The sequence below is a fragment of the Poecilia formosa genome, unplaced genomic scaffold (genome assembly GCF_000485575.1).
Source record: "Poecilia formosa unplaced genomic scaffold, Poecilia_formosa-5.1.2 Scaffold52, whole genome shotgun sequence".
Classification (NCBI taxonomy): domain Eukaryota; kingdom Metazoa; phylum Chordata; class Actinopteri; order Cyprinodontiformes; family Poeciliidae; genus Poecilia; species Poecilia formosa.
In genome coordinates this window covers 136938-156318 of record NW_006799991.1, presented here as the reverse complement: position 1 = coordinate 156318, position 19381 = coordinate 136938, and the positions used below count along the sequence as shown (strand labels likewise).

The following is a 19381-nucleotide window of genomic DNA, read 5'->3' as shown; positions in this document are numbered from 1 at the left end:
ACATGAATGAATTTAGACCAAGTTATTCCAGCATTTGTTATGAGCACAAGTTCTTTTTTATGTAAATTAGTCTTTATATGGCAAGTAGTATTCGCCATGTGTTTTGTAGGATCTCGCAGATCTCACTACCTGGAAGCAGTTCCCTCAAGATTCACTGCTGCTGAAATATATTCCTGGTAAACGATCATTTTTTGTTGTCAAGAACCTTACATGTTGGACCATTTTATGAGCTTGGTCTGGACTAGAAAAACGTGTTATCTTATTGTCACCTGGAAAAGCATTTTCGGCAGCCTAGTCAAAGTGTTTACATCTATTCGAGAAAAAGTACGGTCAAGGTCAGTTTTCGTGTGTTTCTGCCGGCTATGACAATCTTTTCTCAAACTCACCCTCTAATTTGCATATTTAAGCAGTTATTGCAGTCAAAGTAGGACCAACTCAATATAAATTATTAAAATGTTCATTTAGCGTAGTGTTGTATCCAAACCCTGTTAGTTTAACATTGTATGTTTAACATTGCATGAATAGCAGAGGCAACTTTTTTTTTTTTTTTTCCTGAACCAGCAGCAGTCCTCCGTCTTTTCAAAAGGTATGATGCTGATGCAAAGAGCTTTTTTTCAGGGGCCTGTAATCCTGCTTCAATCAGCTACTTTTCCTTTCCGTGTACAGATAAGCCCGCCATTTACGGCCCCCACTGCACTCCCGCACCCGGCTCTAATTAATATGCAGCAGATAAGTACTTGTCTGACAAAATTCATTCGTTTGACCTTCTGGGTTTTACACTAAACTGATTGCCGTCGTTGCAAGTTCACCCCGAGTTGAGAGTTCTCTGGAGTTTCTGCAGCAAGACGGGGTTTTTATTTTTCTCCGAGAGGCTTAATTTGGACACTTGCACTCTCTGCACTTCTATCTCTCCCTCTCCTAAATTGTCTTCTGACTTTCATTCAGTAGTCTGTTTCTTAATTGCCCCTAATTGCTTAATTACAATTTCAAATGAACAATTCTGGAGGTCAGAGCGGGTTGTTAATTGAAGCATCAATCACAGTGGTGGGGCCTTCAGAACCGTCTTGGTTTGATTGACAGAGCATTAACTAAGCAATGTAGTAGACTTGGACATGACATTGTCGGGGCTCCATGGCTGCTGCTGCAGATCCTCTGATGTCCTTCAAAGAGACCTTCACAGCGTCACGTGAAAGCTTTCTGGGTTGGGATCAGGATTAGTTTCCAGAAAGTGAAGGCTCAGGTGCCTAACCTTGTATTTTTCAGCTTTTTGTTTAAAGACACAATCTAACGTCCACAAATATAAACTGAGAATAAAAACAAAGCTGGGCGGTGAAGAATGTGCTCCAGTGGACATTTTCACAAAAAAAGTTTTTAAGAAGATCCCTGCAGAGAAAGCTGTCTTCTAGTTTGAATGTTTTTGGGTTGATGATACAATCAGTGGCGCAAGAATTTAAATTTGCAGCTGAAGTTGGTAAAAAATTCTGTTGCTGAAGCTTTTGACAAATTTTGATTATTTTAAGTTGTGATACATTCAGTGTCGTGGGTTTAATCCATCGTGCTTGTCAGCCCATCCTTTGCAGCCAAAACAGCTAAAACTCTTCAAAAAAGGTTTTTCCACAGATTGTGTTGGACATATGAACACATCCTTTACCGTTCAGTGGGGTAGCATGAAGGCAGGAGCTAAATAATGTTACTCCTCCTAGTGTGTTCTTTGATCATGTGCCTGTCCACATTTCTTTAACCCAGCCCTCTGTTGTCGCCTCCGTTTTAACTTTCCCTTACCCCCACCTGAGGGGGAGCCCTGAGTGATTATTAGCCTTGTTGAGACTCAGCTGGTTGGATCTTTTGCTCTCCACCCTTTTTTTTTCTTCCTCTAATAAACCTGAATTGCTCTACCTGTCTTTCCCATCTTCCTACCTCTTGGTCTTTTCTTTTTCTGCTCCCTTTCAGTTTCATTCATTTGTTAATTTACCATTTTGCCTCATGATATTTTTCTCCTCTCTGCCTCACATCACCCCTGCTGCTCACTTGGCCGCATTAAGCTTTTCTCCCCTCCTCCTGTTCTCTCTCTCTCTCTCTCTCTCTCTCTCTCTCTCTGTCTCGCTTTCATTCTCTTTCTCTTTTTGTTTTTCTGTTATTTCTCCTCACCTAACCACCTCCCAACCCTCTCCTCACCCAACCCCACCTTCTCCGGCTGCTGTTCCTCTCCTCTGGGGCTCCATCCATCAGGTTGTCGGGGGCTGCTAGCGGCCGACTCCCAGCCACCATATTTCACCGCCAGCCAGCCAAGCAGCTGACAGCACAGCCACCGCCAGGAAATTGCTTTGGCTGTGAGCAGAATTTCAAACACAGCCACACTGCGTCGCCTGGGCCGCCCAAGCATCACTTCCCTCTTTCTGTCTCACCCCTGCCAGTCTCTGCGCACACATCTTTGTTTCTCTCTCTCTTTCTTTCTCTCATTCCCCCCTCTCTCTCTGTTTCTCTTCATATACTTATTGCCTCCTTTTTCTCTCTCTTCGTCGCCCACCTCCTTTTTCTGTAAACTCTTCAATCCCTCCTGTTCTACTTCACAAACACACGTAACTACAAGCATATGCATCGTTTTCCCTTTTATCCTTTTTTTTCTGTTTTCTCTCTCTGCTTCCATCCCACTATCTTTTTCTCTCCTTTTCTCTCCTCACACTTCTCCCTCTCCTCCTGTTTATGACCCGCAGGGAACAAGGTGTGGAGCTGAATCTGTAATGAGCGGAGAGGGAAGAAGATAAAAGAGGGAAAGGAAGAAGAGCAAAGGGATAAAACCGGGAGAGAGGCAACTCAGTGATAAGATGGAGAGAGCAGGCAAAGGCTAGGGATGCTGGTGGGTGTTAGTCTGGTGCTGAGGGTCAGAAGGTGCGGCGGGGTGTGTTGGTGTGTGAGGTCGTCTCAAAATAATTTAACACATCAATTTTACTAACCTTGACTTGCTTCCTTCATTTGATTTTGCGATTGAGGTTAAGGGATATTGGACCAGGAGTAAACAGTCATTTATAGTGTGTGTTCAACATGGTGGCCAAGTCGAACCTTGGATGGAGAAAGGTTAATGTTTAACTCTCTATTTTAGATCTCAGGCCTTCTAAGGCAGACACATTTTTGTGCTTTTATGGGTGGCTACGTATCTGTGATCGAGCAACAGACCCATAATTTCTTCTGGATTGTTAAAGCACCATCTAACCTGACATTTTATTTAATTAGCTCTCCCTGTTGTTAACCCTCTCCCATCCTGGTGTAGTTTCAGACAATACACTTTATTAAATTATTTACATAAAAAGCAAATGTTGACTGAAGAGGTTTATCTAATTTTGAGGCACACAAAGGCTCTTGAAAGTGTCCACACCCCTATTAAAATGCGAGTTTTTTTATGATTTAATTAAATGAGATCATGATACATTTTTTTAAAACCTTTTTTCATACTTAATGGCATTTATATTGTGTATTTATCTAGAAGGCAAGTAAACCCATTGTAAGGAAATAAATGAAATGAAATGCTTCAACAACCTAGTTGTTTAAGTGTGCACACCCTTAATTTGATGCTTGAAGCACGTTATGATTTAATTGTACTATTGTATTTTCTTTGGTAAGCACCTAAAATAAACTGTAGATAATCTGATTAATATTAAATAAAGTTTAGCAGCCCTTGTTGGATTTATCTGTCATTTGTGTCCTTTAGGTAAAGCCATAGTTTGCAAAGATTACAACATGATGCTGTCACACGGGTTGAGGCAGGCAGCCATTAATTAACAAAATCCTTTCTGGAAAACCACGTTTTGCATTTATTGTGCCTTTCTTGTTTGTTTGTTTTATATTTTGGTTGATCTGAAACATTTAAGTGCAACCAAAAAGTAAAAACTCAACAAGTCTCTAAAGAGGCAAGTACTTTTAGCAGATACAAGAACTTTTATCGACTAAGTTTTAAGCAATTATAAAGTGAAATACAATGGATTATCGCAGATGTACAAATTGAAAATTGCACAACAAATGATGAGATGTTCAACAAAACAAACGGGAGGACAAAAACAAACATACGATAACAGAAATGGTAATAAAATCAGCACCTTAATCAGGGCTGTGTTTAGGGACTAAATGAATAAATCATCCGTTTTAACTCCACGATGTGCCTGTTTTTTATTTAAATTAGGCTTACTGAAGAGTGAAGGTTTGGTTTGGCTGAAACCCCATAGCAAGATCATTTTTGTCCTCCTGCTGAGTGATTTCTGCTCCCACAAATATTTAGGACATTTCTTCTCTGGCCATTAAACTTAAGTTGATAATTTGTGTTCTTTCCCTTTCTGTAATTTCTACAATAATAATAATAATAAAAATGGCTCAAAAATGCTAACTTTACAAAAAGTAAGGCAGAAATCTCAAATGAAACATTTGTAACACTGACATTTATGCTGGATCTTTAGTTTGATTTCAACAGGTGACAGAAAAATATATGAGCCTTTTTTAATTAGGTCTGAAAAACCTAAACCATTTCATTTTTATATCAGTGTAGGTTGGATACTTGTTGCTCATGTGTTTTTTTTTTTGTTTTTTTTTTTAAGTTCTCTTTTGAGTTAGCGTTTGAATTGGTTGTTAGATCTCACCACATCCATTTGTGCAGAGTTTACAGTTGAAAATGAGTTCAGGATTAACTAATAAATGACTTTGGTGGATGTCATGAATCTTGGGTGTCCAGATGTGTGTTTGTGTTTGTACCATTTTGCTCTCACCTCTCCAAGCCATGTACTTATTTACGGTTTGCCCTTCAGAAGGACAGCATGATTGAAGTTATGACTGGGTGGCTAGCTCCTTTCAGGTAGGGCTCTAATCTCAGTCCACAGTGTCCAGAGTGGACATAGCTGCCCCACGGGTCAAAGTCTTTCCCAGGGGAAAGAATCTGTTGTGGGCCATTGCTCGTTGATAGAAAACTGTTCCAACTAACCCTCTGCTCTTTTGTCTTTTTCTCCATTAGAGCGTTAGCTTGGAGTTCTACATCGACGTCCATTCCCACTCCACCATGCTAAATGGCTTCATGTATGGAAATGTGTTTGAGGACGAGGAACGTGTTCATAGACAGGCCGTCTTCCCCCGACTGCTGTGCCAAAATGCGCCGGACTTCTCCTTTGTAAGTCAGACTAACACAGAGACACACAGACACCAGAGTGAGGACTCAGAACCCAGAATTTCTACTACTTTGCTTAACAGCGTGAAATAGTCTTATCTCAGCAAGTCCTGGTGAAGTGGTGTTCGGAGAGGCACTGAACTGCTGCACTCTAAGTGGCAGACACTTGGGAGCATAGTTTGGACTGACTGTCTTTGAAGTGTAGCTGCATGCATCCAAGGTAGGTGTTGATGAGAAGAAAACATTATGCTTCAACAGTGTTAGATTAGAAAACTCCCCCATACAGATGATAAAAGCATTTCTTAAACCTGCAGACATCCAAACGGGAAGTTCATTTACTGAAGAGGATAAATGAAAAGGTCATAAGTCAAGATGTTCGCTTTGATCCCAGAACAGAAGTGGGATGGCTGAAAAACCATGTGAAAATAACAATAAATGCAAATATATGCGTACAGCTTGGGAAACAATTAAGAGACCGCTGCACTGAACCCCACTGAAAACCACCTGGTTGTTCCACCAAATCTTGATTTCTGAACTCTTCCTGAGTTAAAACATTAGTAATGCTGTTTCTAAATGAACATTAACTTGTTTTCTTTGCATTTTGTGAGGTCTGAAAGCTCTGGAGCTCTTTTGTTATTTTGACCATTTCTCATTTTCGGTAAATAAATACTAAACTTTTGCTTGGAATTTCGGAGACATGTTGTCAATAGTTCATAGAATAAAAGAACAATGTTCATTTCACTGAAACATTTACCTATAAAGAGTGAAATCAGAGAACTGATCATTTTGCAGAGGTCTCTTAATTTTATATATATATAATTTAGATTTTAGATTCCGGTCAGGTGAAGAAAGGGGCTATGTCATAGGTTTTTAATTTTTAACTTCTTTACTGGCTACCCAGGCATAGGAATACTTAGATGTGTGCAATGGAGCATTGCTCTGCATTAAAATCGTTCTTCGAAGATGCAAACTTCTTCCTGTAACAGTGCTTCAAGAAAAGAAAGTGTTTTCTATAAACCGGCTGTCAGAATTATGTATTTACAGATAGATTACATCTAGCGCAGTTAAACCTTGAAGAGTCAAGTATGATTGACGACGTGTACAAAGATGAGACTTCCAGCTACTTCCATTCACTGTGCTGCTTAACTTTAGACAGAACTCAAAGGTTTCATCAACGTTCTTATGTCGTTTACAAGATCCACACGTCGACACAATTCCGTCTCACAGGCTTGTGGGTTTTTTTGTCCTGACCTCATAACTTGGTTTTTATAAAGACAAACACCATCAACTGTGAGACCTTCTGCAGACCTTCCCTGATTACATCCAATTAATTCAGTTAAGTTCAGGTAGACTCCAATCACGGCATAGAAGCCTCTCAAGGATCTCTCCTAGCTGTGGGATGCTCCACCACCTAATTGCGAATGTCATAACAAAGACTGTGGACACTTATGTTAATCGAATACTTCACTCCTTGGGTTTTTAATTAATTAACAAAACACTCCAACACCTTTGTCATTTTGTCCTTTCAAAGAACGGTCTGTATGCAGATTTGAAAAAAAAAAATCTATGAATGTCAAAAACTCTAAAGGACTTAAACACTCTCCCAGTTTTCTGTGCAGGAAAGTAGAAGGTGAAACTGCAGTGTTTGACTGTAGAAGTGGACCAGGTTGGTTACGCTGTCCAGAATCTTGGTTTATATGGATGAAGAATTGTAGAAATCTCCCAGTTTCACATACAGACCCCCTTTTTAAAGAAGGATGCATCTCCTGCTTCCTTTGTTTAGTGCTGTTGACATTTAATAACGGAGCAACTTGAATATTTAACACAAACTGATCTTTAGACGTCCCAGTTTGTCGATGCAATAAAGAAAACTTTGCTTATTATCCGTGTCTGTACGGTGGGGTTTGTTACGCACAGCGAGCAAAGCTCCGTTTCGAGAGAAGGTCTTTCTGTACTCAGGATGTCTTGTGTGACAGCTGGCCCAGGGGTCATCTCCCTGCCTGCACCATTGTCCCCATGCCCATTCAGCACTACCTTAAAGCCCAGCCCTACGCAGCAGCAGCAGCACAACACAATCACGGCAAACTCCCACCGGTGGCCAGCGAGTCTGCATTTCAGCAAGTCCACTCTGGCTGCTGTGAATTCACAGTGAATGGAAAGTTTTTCCACACTCCTCCCCAGACGGCGTCAAATTGTGTGTTATAGCTGACACGCTCAGAGCTGAAATAGATTTTTCTCCCACACTTTGCCCATTTACAGCCAGGGTTTGTAATGACATTGTGTAAATATGCTGAAAAGAACTCCCTTTTGCAAGCTGCTCCGAGAGAGAAATCCCAGGACATAAACACATTTTTACTAATGAGACATGCCTGTCAATACTTATCATAGCTGTTATATTTCTTTGCTTTGCGTCGAGCCAATACAGTCTGACAAATAAATATTTTTGACAGTGTCTGTAGGTTTTCTGTGTTTGAAATGCTGTAGGAATATCACATATTGTTTTGTGGAACGCTCTGCTTCCAAACCGACTGAGATAGGACTTTGTGACGGCCGCTGTGAAATATTGACTGTGTTGTCCTTAAGCCACTTTGTAACGAATTAGCTGGAATGATTAGTCATTGTCCGTTTGAGGGATCAATTTGTGCCCAGGCTTTAAATTCCTGACTGATGATTTGAGATGTTTATCCACTATTTCCACATAATAAACAATTCCAAAAATCACTTAGCACACCGAGTTAACGCAATCTGTTTATTTAAACAAAGCAAGTCCAAGTACACTTTTTGGACATTGATTGAACAAGCAGAACTTGGTCTTTGAGATGTGAAAATAAGATCATTTTCAGGAGAAGAGCAGAGTGATCACAGGAAATGAAGCTACCTAATATCCCCATGACGCTGAACATTTTATTTATAATATAGTATTTTAAAAGATCTGATTGGATTAACAGATTTTGTGGAGCCAGAGTATAACAGCTGTCTGTAATATTCAGGTTTATGGCCATTTCCATCGACTTTGCTTTTCAAAGACAGCAGCTGCATCCACTTTTATGTATCTTCAATGCATAAAGTTGGCACATTAAACTGAGCTTATAACAATGTTCTTCCTATAAAGGTCTGTTACAGACATGTCATCTGTGATTATGTGAACAAATAGAGCATGATTGTCCATCGATCCAGTAATCACTTCTTCCTAAGCGTTCAGTGAGTTTATTACACCCATCTGGACTTTCCCAACTTCCCTCTTCCACAGATACTTTGCTGTCTATAATTTAAATATTTTGTTCCCTTTCTGACACAATACATTCCTGCAAACTTGTTAGCAAACACTTACCTAATAAAACATCCTGCAGACTCTGAGCAGCATTCTTGGTCTTCCTTGAATCCTTAGATATGCATATATGGCTCATTACCTGCTAAATGTACCCATGTGTTTGCAAACTGCATGCTAAATTGGCTGTTTGATGACTGGCAGGTGGCATTAGGTTGCTTTTTAGAGCGCCGTTTGCTGAAAAACAATGCAGATGAAAGAGGCGACAGTGAAAACCAACAACAAAGTGACAGACGACTGGGTAAAAACACCAAGATTACAAAGACTATGGAGCTCAGTAGTTTGGCATATTGCAAAAGAGAAATAGACTAAACATTTTATTGCATTCAGGAATAATGCTAAACAATAAATTGCACTAGACTGATGTCCTAATAAAGTAATCTTAAATAAAATTGTAAATACTCAATTTACATTCAGCTCTGAAGACTGTGATGACCTTAAAGACTTTCTTTTGTGTCTGGTCTTTGTTGATTTGACAATATGCTTTGGATCAACACCTGACTGAAACACCCTACTGAGGACTCATTTTCAGTTTTCCAGCAGAGTTCAGTAGATTCTTATGTAAAATGTCCTGATATCTCAAACAATTCATGAACCCAAACAATCAAACAAGGTCTTCTTGCGCTTTAGTAGCGAAACAGGCTCTCAGCACACAGAGCCTCCGCCATGCAGCGTTCGTAGTACAGACAGAAACACTACGACCATCATTAATCTTTGGAGATCTCCTTCACGATCCTCCTCAATGTGTGGTGGCAAACTAAATATTAGTCCTCTTGCAGCCTTGTGGACAGTGACTCTGTGTCATTCCTCAGGTAAAAATAAAGTCATGTGCTACCAATTTAAAGTTCCTACTTACTCTAACTTAAATCCCACCTTTGCTACTGTTGAATTTGCTAAAAACAATTACTTTTTATATTCCTTTTATTATTTATTTTATTTTTTTCACTTTTTCTTCACTGAATGTCAGTTTAAACTAGGGATTTTCTAAAAAATTCAGTGTGAAGTTGTGCATCTTGGAATAAAAGATTAATTAATTTTAAGGCTTTTTACACATTTTTAGCAGAGGTGCCAATAAATGTGTGCTTAATTAGCAGTTCTTACAGAAATAGCAACCGTCTCACTGACTTGCCTGTGTGACTCCTGCTGTAATATAGTTAGCATCCACTATTACTCTTCTTACTCAGTTTTATGGCTATAAGGCTGTAAATTATGTTTTATGGTAATTGTGTACTCTTTGTGCACCTTGCCTTTCAAATTATATTGCTTTACACTTGTACTTAGAAGGTAGGAGATGAATGAGACTGTGTTAAAATGTTATGCACGTGTATAGGTGACACTTCAGCATCTGTAATTTGGATAAAATGGACTAACAGTAAAACTTTGGGAGAAAAATTCATGATTTTTTTTTTTACCATATTTGTCCAAAATAAAAACTAATCCAACATGTCCTTTTTGCCTTTTTTGACTGTGAAGTAATCAGTTTTTCAGGTCTCACACCAAATGTTTTAAAGAGGAGACTTTTGATTTTGTAACTATAAATATTAGTTAACTTCACAGATTGAGGAGGGTGTTCGTTTGTAGAAGTACTTCACCCCAATTCTAAAGAGGTTTTCTATTTACCTCACCTGTATTTTATTTCTTATTCTTTGTTGTTTTTTTCAGTCAAACACTTCATTTAACCGGGACAAAGTGAAGGCCGGTACCGGTAGACGCTTCCTCGGCGGTCTTCTTGATGACACTTCATACTGCTACACTCTGGAGGTGTCCTTCTACGGCTACATGACATCTGTCGGCACCGCCGCCGTTCCATACTCTGAGGAGATTTGTATCCTTCGTACGTGATCCGTGAGGCTCAAAATGCAGCGTGCAGCAACAACCGTCTGACGCTATTTGTTCTCTCTTCTCATCTGACACACACTCTGGCAATAATCAAGACGCTGGAATCACTATTTTAATGTTTTAATTGGGAGTGGGAGCATGCGTTTGTGGCTCCGCATGACAAGTCGTTTGTACTTGCTCGAGAAGCAAGTTGCTCTTTTGTTGCCTTTTGTTGCGACAGATGTGCAGTGACAGAACGCGGATGATATCTGCATCTACTGATTTCATTTACAAAAAAGAAAAAAAAAAAGAGAGAAGCGCTTGTTTCGGCATGTGTAGCGCTGCGTGTGTGCACGGCTGAAGCTGTCACTGGAATAAACAGTCAAACAAACAACACTCCCATCAGCTTCAAGCCCTCACGCACAAACACGCATGGATTTTTTAGCACTGGAGCCGAAGGTCACAGGTGCCTTAATGGAGCCAGATAGGAAGGAAGTTTTCCTTCATCTGACCTTCTCAGAGGCGAGGGCCTCCTGAGAGCAGGCCGATAGTGGTGCGATCCTACCGATAGAGTGATCGAGAAGAATGGGGGAGAGATTTTGAAAGCGACAAGGGTCCTACTTATGAAGAGTATGTGCTCTCATGCACTTGCATTGCAGGTGGAGGGGCAGCTTAGCATTAGCGCAGCCCTAGTGCCCTCTAGTGCCAAGTACCGGAGGTCTTCTTCAGTGAAGATGATCGGTGCGATTAATTAGCACACAAGTAGAAAGCAATACAAAGATCCATTGAACATATGGATCAGCAAAATGCTTTGAAAGAGTAGTTTTAGTCATTATTGTTTCAATAAAATGTGTTCTGTAGGAGGAGAAAGAAGCAATGTTCAAAATCAGGCAGTCTGCTTTTCGCTGGCTTATAAAAGTTATCAGATTAACAAATTTTATTTATGGTCAACATATTATTTCTCTATGCATTGATAGGAGTATAGAGGAGCAATGAAATCTAAATGTTTGGCGTTTATGTTTACATATTTTTAACTTAATGATTCTCATTACTAACTTGCTTTTCTTATGATTCTCAAAACTTTTTAAGTTCTTTGTCAGGGAGCCCTAATCGCATACTTCATAAAAAGGAAAGAGAGAAATATCATAGTTAGTCTGAGGCTTCAATTAAAACGTGAATGATTATATTGGTTCTGACTACTAATACAATCAATAATCATTTCAATAGTTGTCTCACTAATATATTTTAGTTTTTAACTAAATAAGGGAATGAAAAAACATCAGGTAAACATAAAGTTTAAGTACCCCAAAAAAAAACAAAAAACAACTAAGAATGAACATTCAATGTGTGATCAGCTGATTAAAGATTTGATTTCAGTAAAACTTTTACTTACGTCTGAGTGAAAGTTGAGAAGGGAGGACAACAATGAATACCTTACAGGAATAACTTTTTTTTTTTTTTTTACACCATGGTGGGATAGTATCCCCAACACTTTTACAGAAACATGCTATTGGTGGTTTACGGTACACAAAATGAAAACTTTGATGGAGAAATGAAAGGAAAGTACACTCCTTCACATTTTTTAAAGTAATAAATCAATAGCTGTTTAGTTTTGAAGTGAAAGGGAACTGATACATGGTTTTCAAATTTGTTTACAAAGAAACCCAGAAGTGTGCGATGGATATTCAGTCCTCTTATATGTAAATAAAATCCTAACAGCTGCTTTCAGAGGTAACTTAATTAGCAAATACAGCACACCTGTACTAATTTAATCTTAGTTTAAACTTAGCTGTTGTGTGAAACATGAACTTTTTGTTTGAACATCAGTGAACAATCAGCATCGTGACGATCAAGGAACACAACAGACAATCGCGGGATAGAGGAGTTTAAAACAGGGTGAGGTTGTGAATCAATATCTGAAGCTTTGCAACCGAGACACAAACAAGATATCCATGGTAGCTCAGGATTAGCTCCAGAGATCCATAGCTCAGGTGGGAATATCTATCAACAAATCTACTAGATCTATACCAGCTGCTGCCATTCATGAGTGGGACCCAGGAAACCTTTCAAATACGACAAAAACTGAACTATTTTCTTCCGACTTAAGTTTTTCACAGTTTTACCCTCATTTATGTTGGGCTTTCACATAAAATCACATAAAGTACATTGATGTGCGTGGTTGTAAAGTGACAACAAAAAGGGCTGGGAACAGTTTTGCGTGGTGGCGTACCTGTCTGGGAGTGTGTCTGTGTTTGCTGGGCTGCGAGAGCGGACGTTTCTGAGGAGGAGGAGGAAAAGGAGGAGCTCCGGAGGCTGGGCAGGCGGCAGGGGGACCTGATCTGCAGTGGAGATTGGGGTCAGGCAGGTTGAAGGAACAGACCATGTCACTTTTTACGCCCCAGTAGTTTGCTTGATGGAGCATGTAAATCATCAACAGAGACCTTTAGCATCTCCCCCACCCTCTCCCTGCCCCTCTTTCCTCTTTTCCTCATCTCACACCAACACACACCTCCAAACTAATTCACGACAAATAAAAACCTTTGGCCCATAACCGGAGCCACCTTCCAAGTGTCCTTCCTCACCTTTTCATCTTTCTTGTCCGTCCTTCCTCACCACGGTGACTTGCATCCGCCGAAATTGAAAACTTAACCTTTCGAACAGCTGACACTTTTTGTCACAGTTTGAATTTGCTCGAGAAAACGTGTGATACACTTTTAGTGGCTGCGATGCGAGTGTTTGTTTTTGATGTCTCCTCTGCTGCAGTCTTTTTCTCCTCTATAACGTCCTGTCCTCTCTCATCCCATCAGCCACAACATAACGGCTCATTATATCATCTAGTCAAGCTGAGAATGCTCTTCTAAAACAGCGGGGATAGCCTCTCTTGTGTGTATGACTTTTTATCGTCCTCTAATCATTTAAGAACCATGTTTGTTTGTTTCCCATTGTAACCGGTTGTCAGTACGCTCCGACAATAAGTCCTAAAGAGGGCTACGCGTCTATTTATACCCTTTTAATTTTTCACACTTTGTCATTGTACAAGCAAACACCATAAATGTGTTTTAATAGGATTTAGTTATGCACAGTGTAACAGAAAATTATGATGTGGAAGGAAAATTATACATGGATTTCAACTATTTTTTACTAGGAATACACAATATATCTGCATCAGCCGCGGTATCGACCGTAAGACTGGCACTGGCAGCATTATGAGGTGGGGAAGAAAACCTGCTAGAGGTTACAATGAACTCGGAAGTTCACAGTCAACTAATGTGAAATCTTTGAGTTCAGAGCCAGAGCTACCGAGAAATTGTTTAGCTCAAAGGTTATTCACTTGTTAGAATCGCCTAATCAAAGTCCAGACCTAAATCCAATAAAGAACATGTTGCAAGATCTTAAATTTCTTCACAGACAGAGACTGTCCCCACAAAAATATGGGAATGAATGCAACCTTCTAGATGTAGAGCTGGTAGAGTGATGCGTATAAAGACTTGTGGCTGCAAGGATGGTGGTTTGACAAAGAACTGACTCAAGATTTTTTCAAAATTTTCAAAAAAACGTATATCCAATTTATTTCAATGCCATTTTATTTCACACAAACGTATCTGTACCTTTGAGCTGAACTACCTTGAAATAAGATTTTATCTTCTAATGTGACAAAATGTAAAAAAAAAAAATAAAAATGTTTGTGATATGAATATTTGTGTGAGACACCGAAGTTTTTTTTTCCAAGTTATTTATAGTACAGCAGCCCAGGTTTCTGCTGCCCAAACTGCAAAGTTTGAATATGAGTGTAGAGCACATCAAGGTTGAAGAAATCTGGGATCTTGTTCAAATCACAGCTTGGTGTCTTCTCTGTGCCCGAGTGCATTTACATGTGAGGATACAGTAGATGTGTTTTTATTTATGATAACAGAGCCCACTTATCGCTTCCTTGCATTCACGTTTTGTTTAGTTCCTTTGGAGAAACTTTGAAGCACTTTCGAGGACGTTTTTTGTTTTTGCTGCAGCATTTTCGCTGAGCATTTTCACCTTGCTCAGATTTTCACCACTGAAGGACAACTCACTTCTCTGCCTTTCCAATTCAGCAAACTTGCAGATTTTCATCGGAGGCAGTCACACGCAGTCTAATCAAGCAGAGCATTGTCGGGCTGCTCACCAGCTCTGAGTGACGTCACAAATTGATGGCTGCGTCAGCTCCCCGCATGTGTGTGATGTCGGACTGTCGGCCGTCGAGGCAACACTTGACGTGCGCGTCGCCATAACAGTGGGACACCGTGAATGCCAGCGCCACCAGTGGAAAAACAGCATGCATCATTGAACCTGACACCCAACGCACAGGCTGTGACAAGTATGCAAATGATATAGCTGGGAGGCAAATATGCTTCACTACCACCCATCATGCACATCGCATCACACAGATATGCACAAATGGATAGGTGCTCACATATGCAAGCAAACGCACACAGAGACACACATCTATGCACACAGTTGATTGCACAAATATTGCCGCCATGCTCAGATGAACAGGTGTCCTCACATGAGTTGTCCCAAAAATGTAAAAGCTGACATGTCCAAATCCATGAATGTTGTTTCTGGACGTACTGATAAGTCCGCCGTTCTTGGGGAGTCGGAAAAAGTTTAGAAAAGCCTTAGGAGAAGGAAAAACTACAGTTTCAGAGATGAGTTTAATTTAGCTAGCTGCTAAAAATAATTTAAAGCAGAAGGAAAAATATATTTACTAATTGAATATAATACGACAGAATTGAAATATGTTTGCATTTACATAAAGTTTAGCTAAGTCTTGTCTTTGAATAGATTAATGTTGGGAATGAACTTAAATGCAGTCACTTAAAGTAGACAAATTAGCTCACCTGGTATTACATTACACTGATGGCCAATTAATCATCTAAGAGAAGTGACATAGGTTATGCGATGCCTTTAAAACAAATTAAACTGTTGGTATAGCAAAGACAAAATGTAGAGAAAACGTTCCTTTGTATTCTCAAATTTTATTCTGTCCTTTGTTTTAAAACATACATGTTCAAATGAGAGGAAAGACTATAGATAAACACAAACTACAGAGAGTTTCAATCCAATAAATCCTCAAAACAGAAGCAAATCTACAACAAGATGGCTGAAAAAGAAGAGAATCAGTGTGTTGCAGTGGCCTAGATGAAGTCCAGACCTCAGCCTGGTTGACCGTTTAGGAGCTACGCAGGCCAAATGTTTGCAAACCTTTATGAACTGAAGCAACCTTGAAATAATCTGTACTGACATTCCTGAAGAGCAATTTGAAAAAGTAATAATATTGCAAACTCTTTCTGAGAGTGATTACTGCTAGATTTTGAGTTAACTGTACTTATGTTCCTCTGTTTACTGTTGTTCACTTAACTTGAACATCCCCATATCTAAAGGACAGATGCAAGGCAGTCAGAAAAAGAACATAAACATATAACTGTGTGACTTCACGTTACTTATTAATTTACTTTTTAAAAGAACAAAAGGTCTGCTCACCTTTCCTACGCTCCTTATTTAAGTCAGACAGCTTGTATAGCTAACAGGGACAGTCCGTTCTATCAGGGATTAAAATCGGCTCTGTTTTGTCCTCTTGGGCCTCCGGACGTGAGGTCTTTCACTCCGTTGATTTGCTGTTGGGGACAAAAATGTCCCTTTCTGTATTGCTGTTGTTGACTATCCTTGTAATTAGCATTGATAATTAGCTCTTTACGTGTCAGTGCACTGACAAGACCTGCCAGTCGCCCATATTGATGGCTCGAATGTCCTCTTGCTTGTCTCCTTGTTAACTCCCATCCAATCTAGACAGCCTTTTCAACGTGACCTGTTAATTTCACCACTAGGGGACTTGTTGTCTCTTCGTCACGTTGTCTCACTGTCTGGGAGGACGGGCAGCGAGGAATGAAAGAAGCTTAATGTGTTGCTGACAGCAAACAGCTGCAGTAAACAAGGCATGTCCCACCCCCGTCTCCTTTGTCTCACATGCCCCGTAATCTCATCAGCGTCTAACCTGGCACGCCCTTGAGCCATGACAATGACCTGTGATTGATTAGACAAGACCATTATTGTGTACAAAGAATACATTTCAGTGAAAGGCTAGAAAGATGCTGATGCACTGCACGCCGGCCCCCTTTGATCTCCCCAACAGTGACTAATGATAATACTGATAATAACAGTTTATTACACAATTTAAACAATATTATTAGAACATGTCAACGTGTGTCATGTCATCACACTGAAAATGTTTCAGCTCCTGAGACAAATGTTCATATCAAGCAATGATAACCCGAGTAAAGAAAAAAAAAATCTATTTTCAATTAAGGATTTCTTTTATAATCTCTTAAGGTTATAAGTTATCCAGACCGGCATGGCTCGGTGAGAAAATATACTCTTTTTAAATAATCAGTAAACTTGGATGAGCCGCATTTTCTGTTTCTCTGACCAGCCACACACAAGCCTAATTGCTGGTAGACGTCTAGAATTGGTCGATCATCTAATCATAGCTGTAACAAAATGAAGCAGGCGACAAGATATCAGTCATTTGCCTCAGTTCAAAGAAACTCCAAGAATGAAGCGATTTCTGAGGGTAGTGTGACGGTCTGAGACTGTCCGCAGCTTAAGCTCCAGGGCAACTCACCACAATTAATGCAAACACAACTTCTGCTTTACCAGAAGATCCAAAAGGAGGATGTTGGCCATCCCTCGGTGCCTTAACCAGGAGTGACTGGGTTAAGCAGCAGGACAATAATCCAAAGCTCTCCAGCAGGTCCAAAAGGTAAAAGAGTAAATACAGGTTTTGGAGCGACTCGGCCCAAGTCTGGCTTTAAATCAGATTTAGACACTGGAGCATGACTTTGGACATGCAAAATCCATCAAGGTAGCTGCATTAAAACTTTTCTGGAAAGAAGAGCGGGCCACAATTGAGTCATTATGCAGGAAAAGTCTCATTGCCAGTGATCACAAATGCTTGGCAGCAGTTCTTTCCGCCACAAGCAGTTATTAGGTGCAAGAGGCAATTAAATTTTATAGGGTCAGGTTGGTTAGGATAGATTTTATCGCTTAATAAATGTAATAATACTTGTTTGTGTTATCTCTGATATTTTTTTTTTATCTGAAATATTCAAGTGTGGTTAAAAAAAAGAATAGTTGAAATCTATAAGGGTGCAAATACTTTTTTTTTTTTTTTTTTTCAAATCACTGTAGCTATTTTAAGTATCTCCATGCCACCCAACATTGTAATCCTAGCTACAGCTTTCCTGGCTCCCAAACACATAACTTCCTCCTGCATCGATGGCCTCGTTCCAGAACCCACGGTTTCCCTCGGCACCAAGCCAAGCTGCAGTCAGGGCATCCTTCGTGTCTCCGACCACATACCCAGCGGAAGAAGTTCTCCTTCAGAAGCTGACCGTCCATCACAAAACCTCCTGTAATAGACGGTGAGTCGTGACGAGGCAAGCTGAGAGGCCATCTGCGCGCGGTGGGGTCCGGGAGATATTTTTGTCGCAGAGAGTGCCTGGCTGAGGAACCCAGGACTGGCAGCAAACTCTGCTGATGAGAGAAAGCTGTGGAAAGCATCAAAAAACTTTCCAGAGGTCACAGTGGAGACATCAAGGATGGGAGAAGGGTTTAGCATGAAAGCTGGTTTTCTTTTGCAGATACTTAAGCGTCAGAGTTCAAATTAGACATTGTTTTTCTTGGACTATTTTAAAAAAGCTGAAAAGCAAAAAGAAAGCACTTTTGTTTTCAAAGCATGCAGACTTCAATTTATCTGGAGCTCATGTAAAGATGGTCTATAAAAAGTGGAACACTTTAAAAATAACATGTCTGCGAGTGAAATTACAAACAGTTTCATCATCCAAGGTGTGTAATCTTAGTAAATTATTTAGAGAACCCAGGGAAATCTTCGTTCACACATGTAAAACTAATAATCAATTAAGGGAATGATTGCAGTGATCTTGAGCCCTCAGGTTGCCCCACATCAAAAACAAACATGGCCCAATAGTACAAATTGAGGTTGAAACTCCAGGAAGCATTTAAAGAAAAAACATAAAGTGTGATGGAAACCTGCTTCTCAAACTCCTGTAGTGCCTCCCAGAGGGTGGTAGTGTACCGTCTATTATGATGCTTCTGGTTTTGTTGAGGTTTTCTCAAGTTGGAGCTATCATTTCTGTATCTATTGCAGACAAAAAGGGGGCAGCCAGTGATTGTTTCTGGTCTTTGTGGCCCCATAGAAAGTCTTCATGCTAGCATACCACACTGTGCCAGTTCTTGTTTACGCTGTTGATGTTTCAAGTTTCTTTCTTTTTTGTTGAACCTCTCCACTGCTTCAGTGGTCTCTCTTCTAAGGCATCTGGAGCTCCAGCACTATTTTCTTGGTTTTTCCGATAGTCAAGGCCAGGATGTTGATTTTGCCGCATATTGACAGTGTTTCTTCTCTGTGTGCTTGCTCGTGTCAACTTGAAGTCAGACCAACCACCGTTGTGTTGTGTTGTGTTGTGTTGTGTTGTCTCATCTGTAGATTATTTGATAGTGTATGAGTAGTGGGTCAGGGGATAGTTATGGCTTCATAAAGGATAGGAGAGGGAACGTAGCACACAGCCCTGCATGAAAGAACTGTTAAATGTAATAATGGAGAAGCTCTTTTGGGGCAGTTGGGGAAAATCTTCAATTCGCTCGGGTTCCTACACAGTCTGGAAGTCTATCTTGTCTGTCCATCTTTCCTTCCTTGTCTTTCTATCCTTCCTTTTGTACGCCTTTTGGTTGTCATAAATATGACTATAATCAATAGAAAAACATCCTGACTAAAGTGCCGACTTTCTCCAGTCCAGAGTGAAGAAGTGATGTCCTCCCTCTACTGTGGATTGGTTGGCTCTGGAGTCAGGAGTTAGCAGATAGATTTTAACATGCTGTGCTATGAGTTTCTCAAAGCACTTCAAAACAACCAGTGTCAGCTGTATTTGTCATTATTCCTTTAGATCACAGGCTTTTGGGGCATTGGGGTAATGGTGGTAGATTTTACATACAGTAGGAAGGAATAGTGGTGTCAGGGAAAACAGAGCATGTTCTCGCATGGGAAT

At 40.1% G+C, this 19381-nt stretch overlaps 1 protein-coding gene across 1 annotated transcript in view; it reads left to right on the top strand.

Moving 5' to 3' along the window:
* Nucleotides 1-19381, top strand: part of agbl4 (AGBL carboxypeptidase 4) — a 303338-nt gene that overhangs the window by 280635 nt on the left and 3322 nt on the right. Inside the window, exons 10-11 of the mRNA XM_007552650.2 lie at nt 4994-5146; nt 10134-10296. Coding sequence (XP_007552712.1) covers nt 4994-5146; nt 10134-10296 — 316 coding nt within the window. The remainder of the gene's footprint in view (nt 1-4993; nt 5147-10133; nt 10297-19381) is intronic.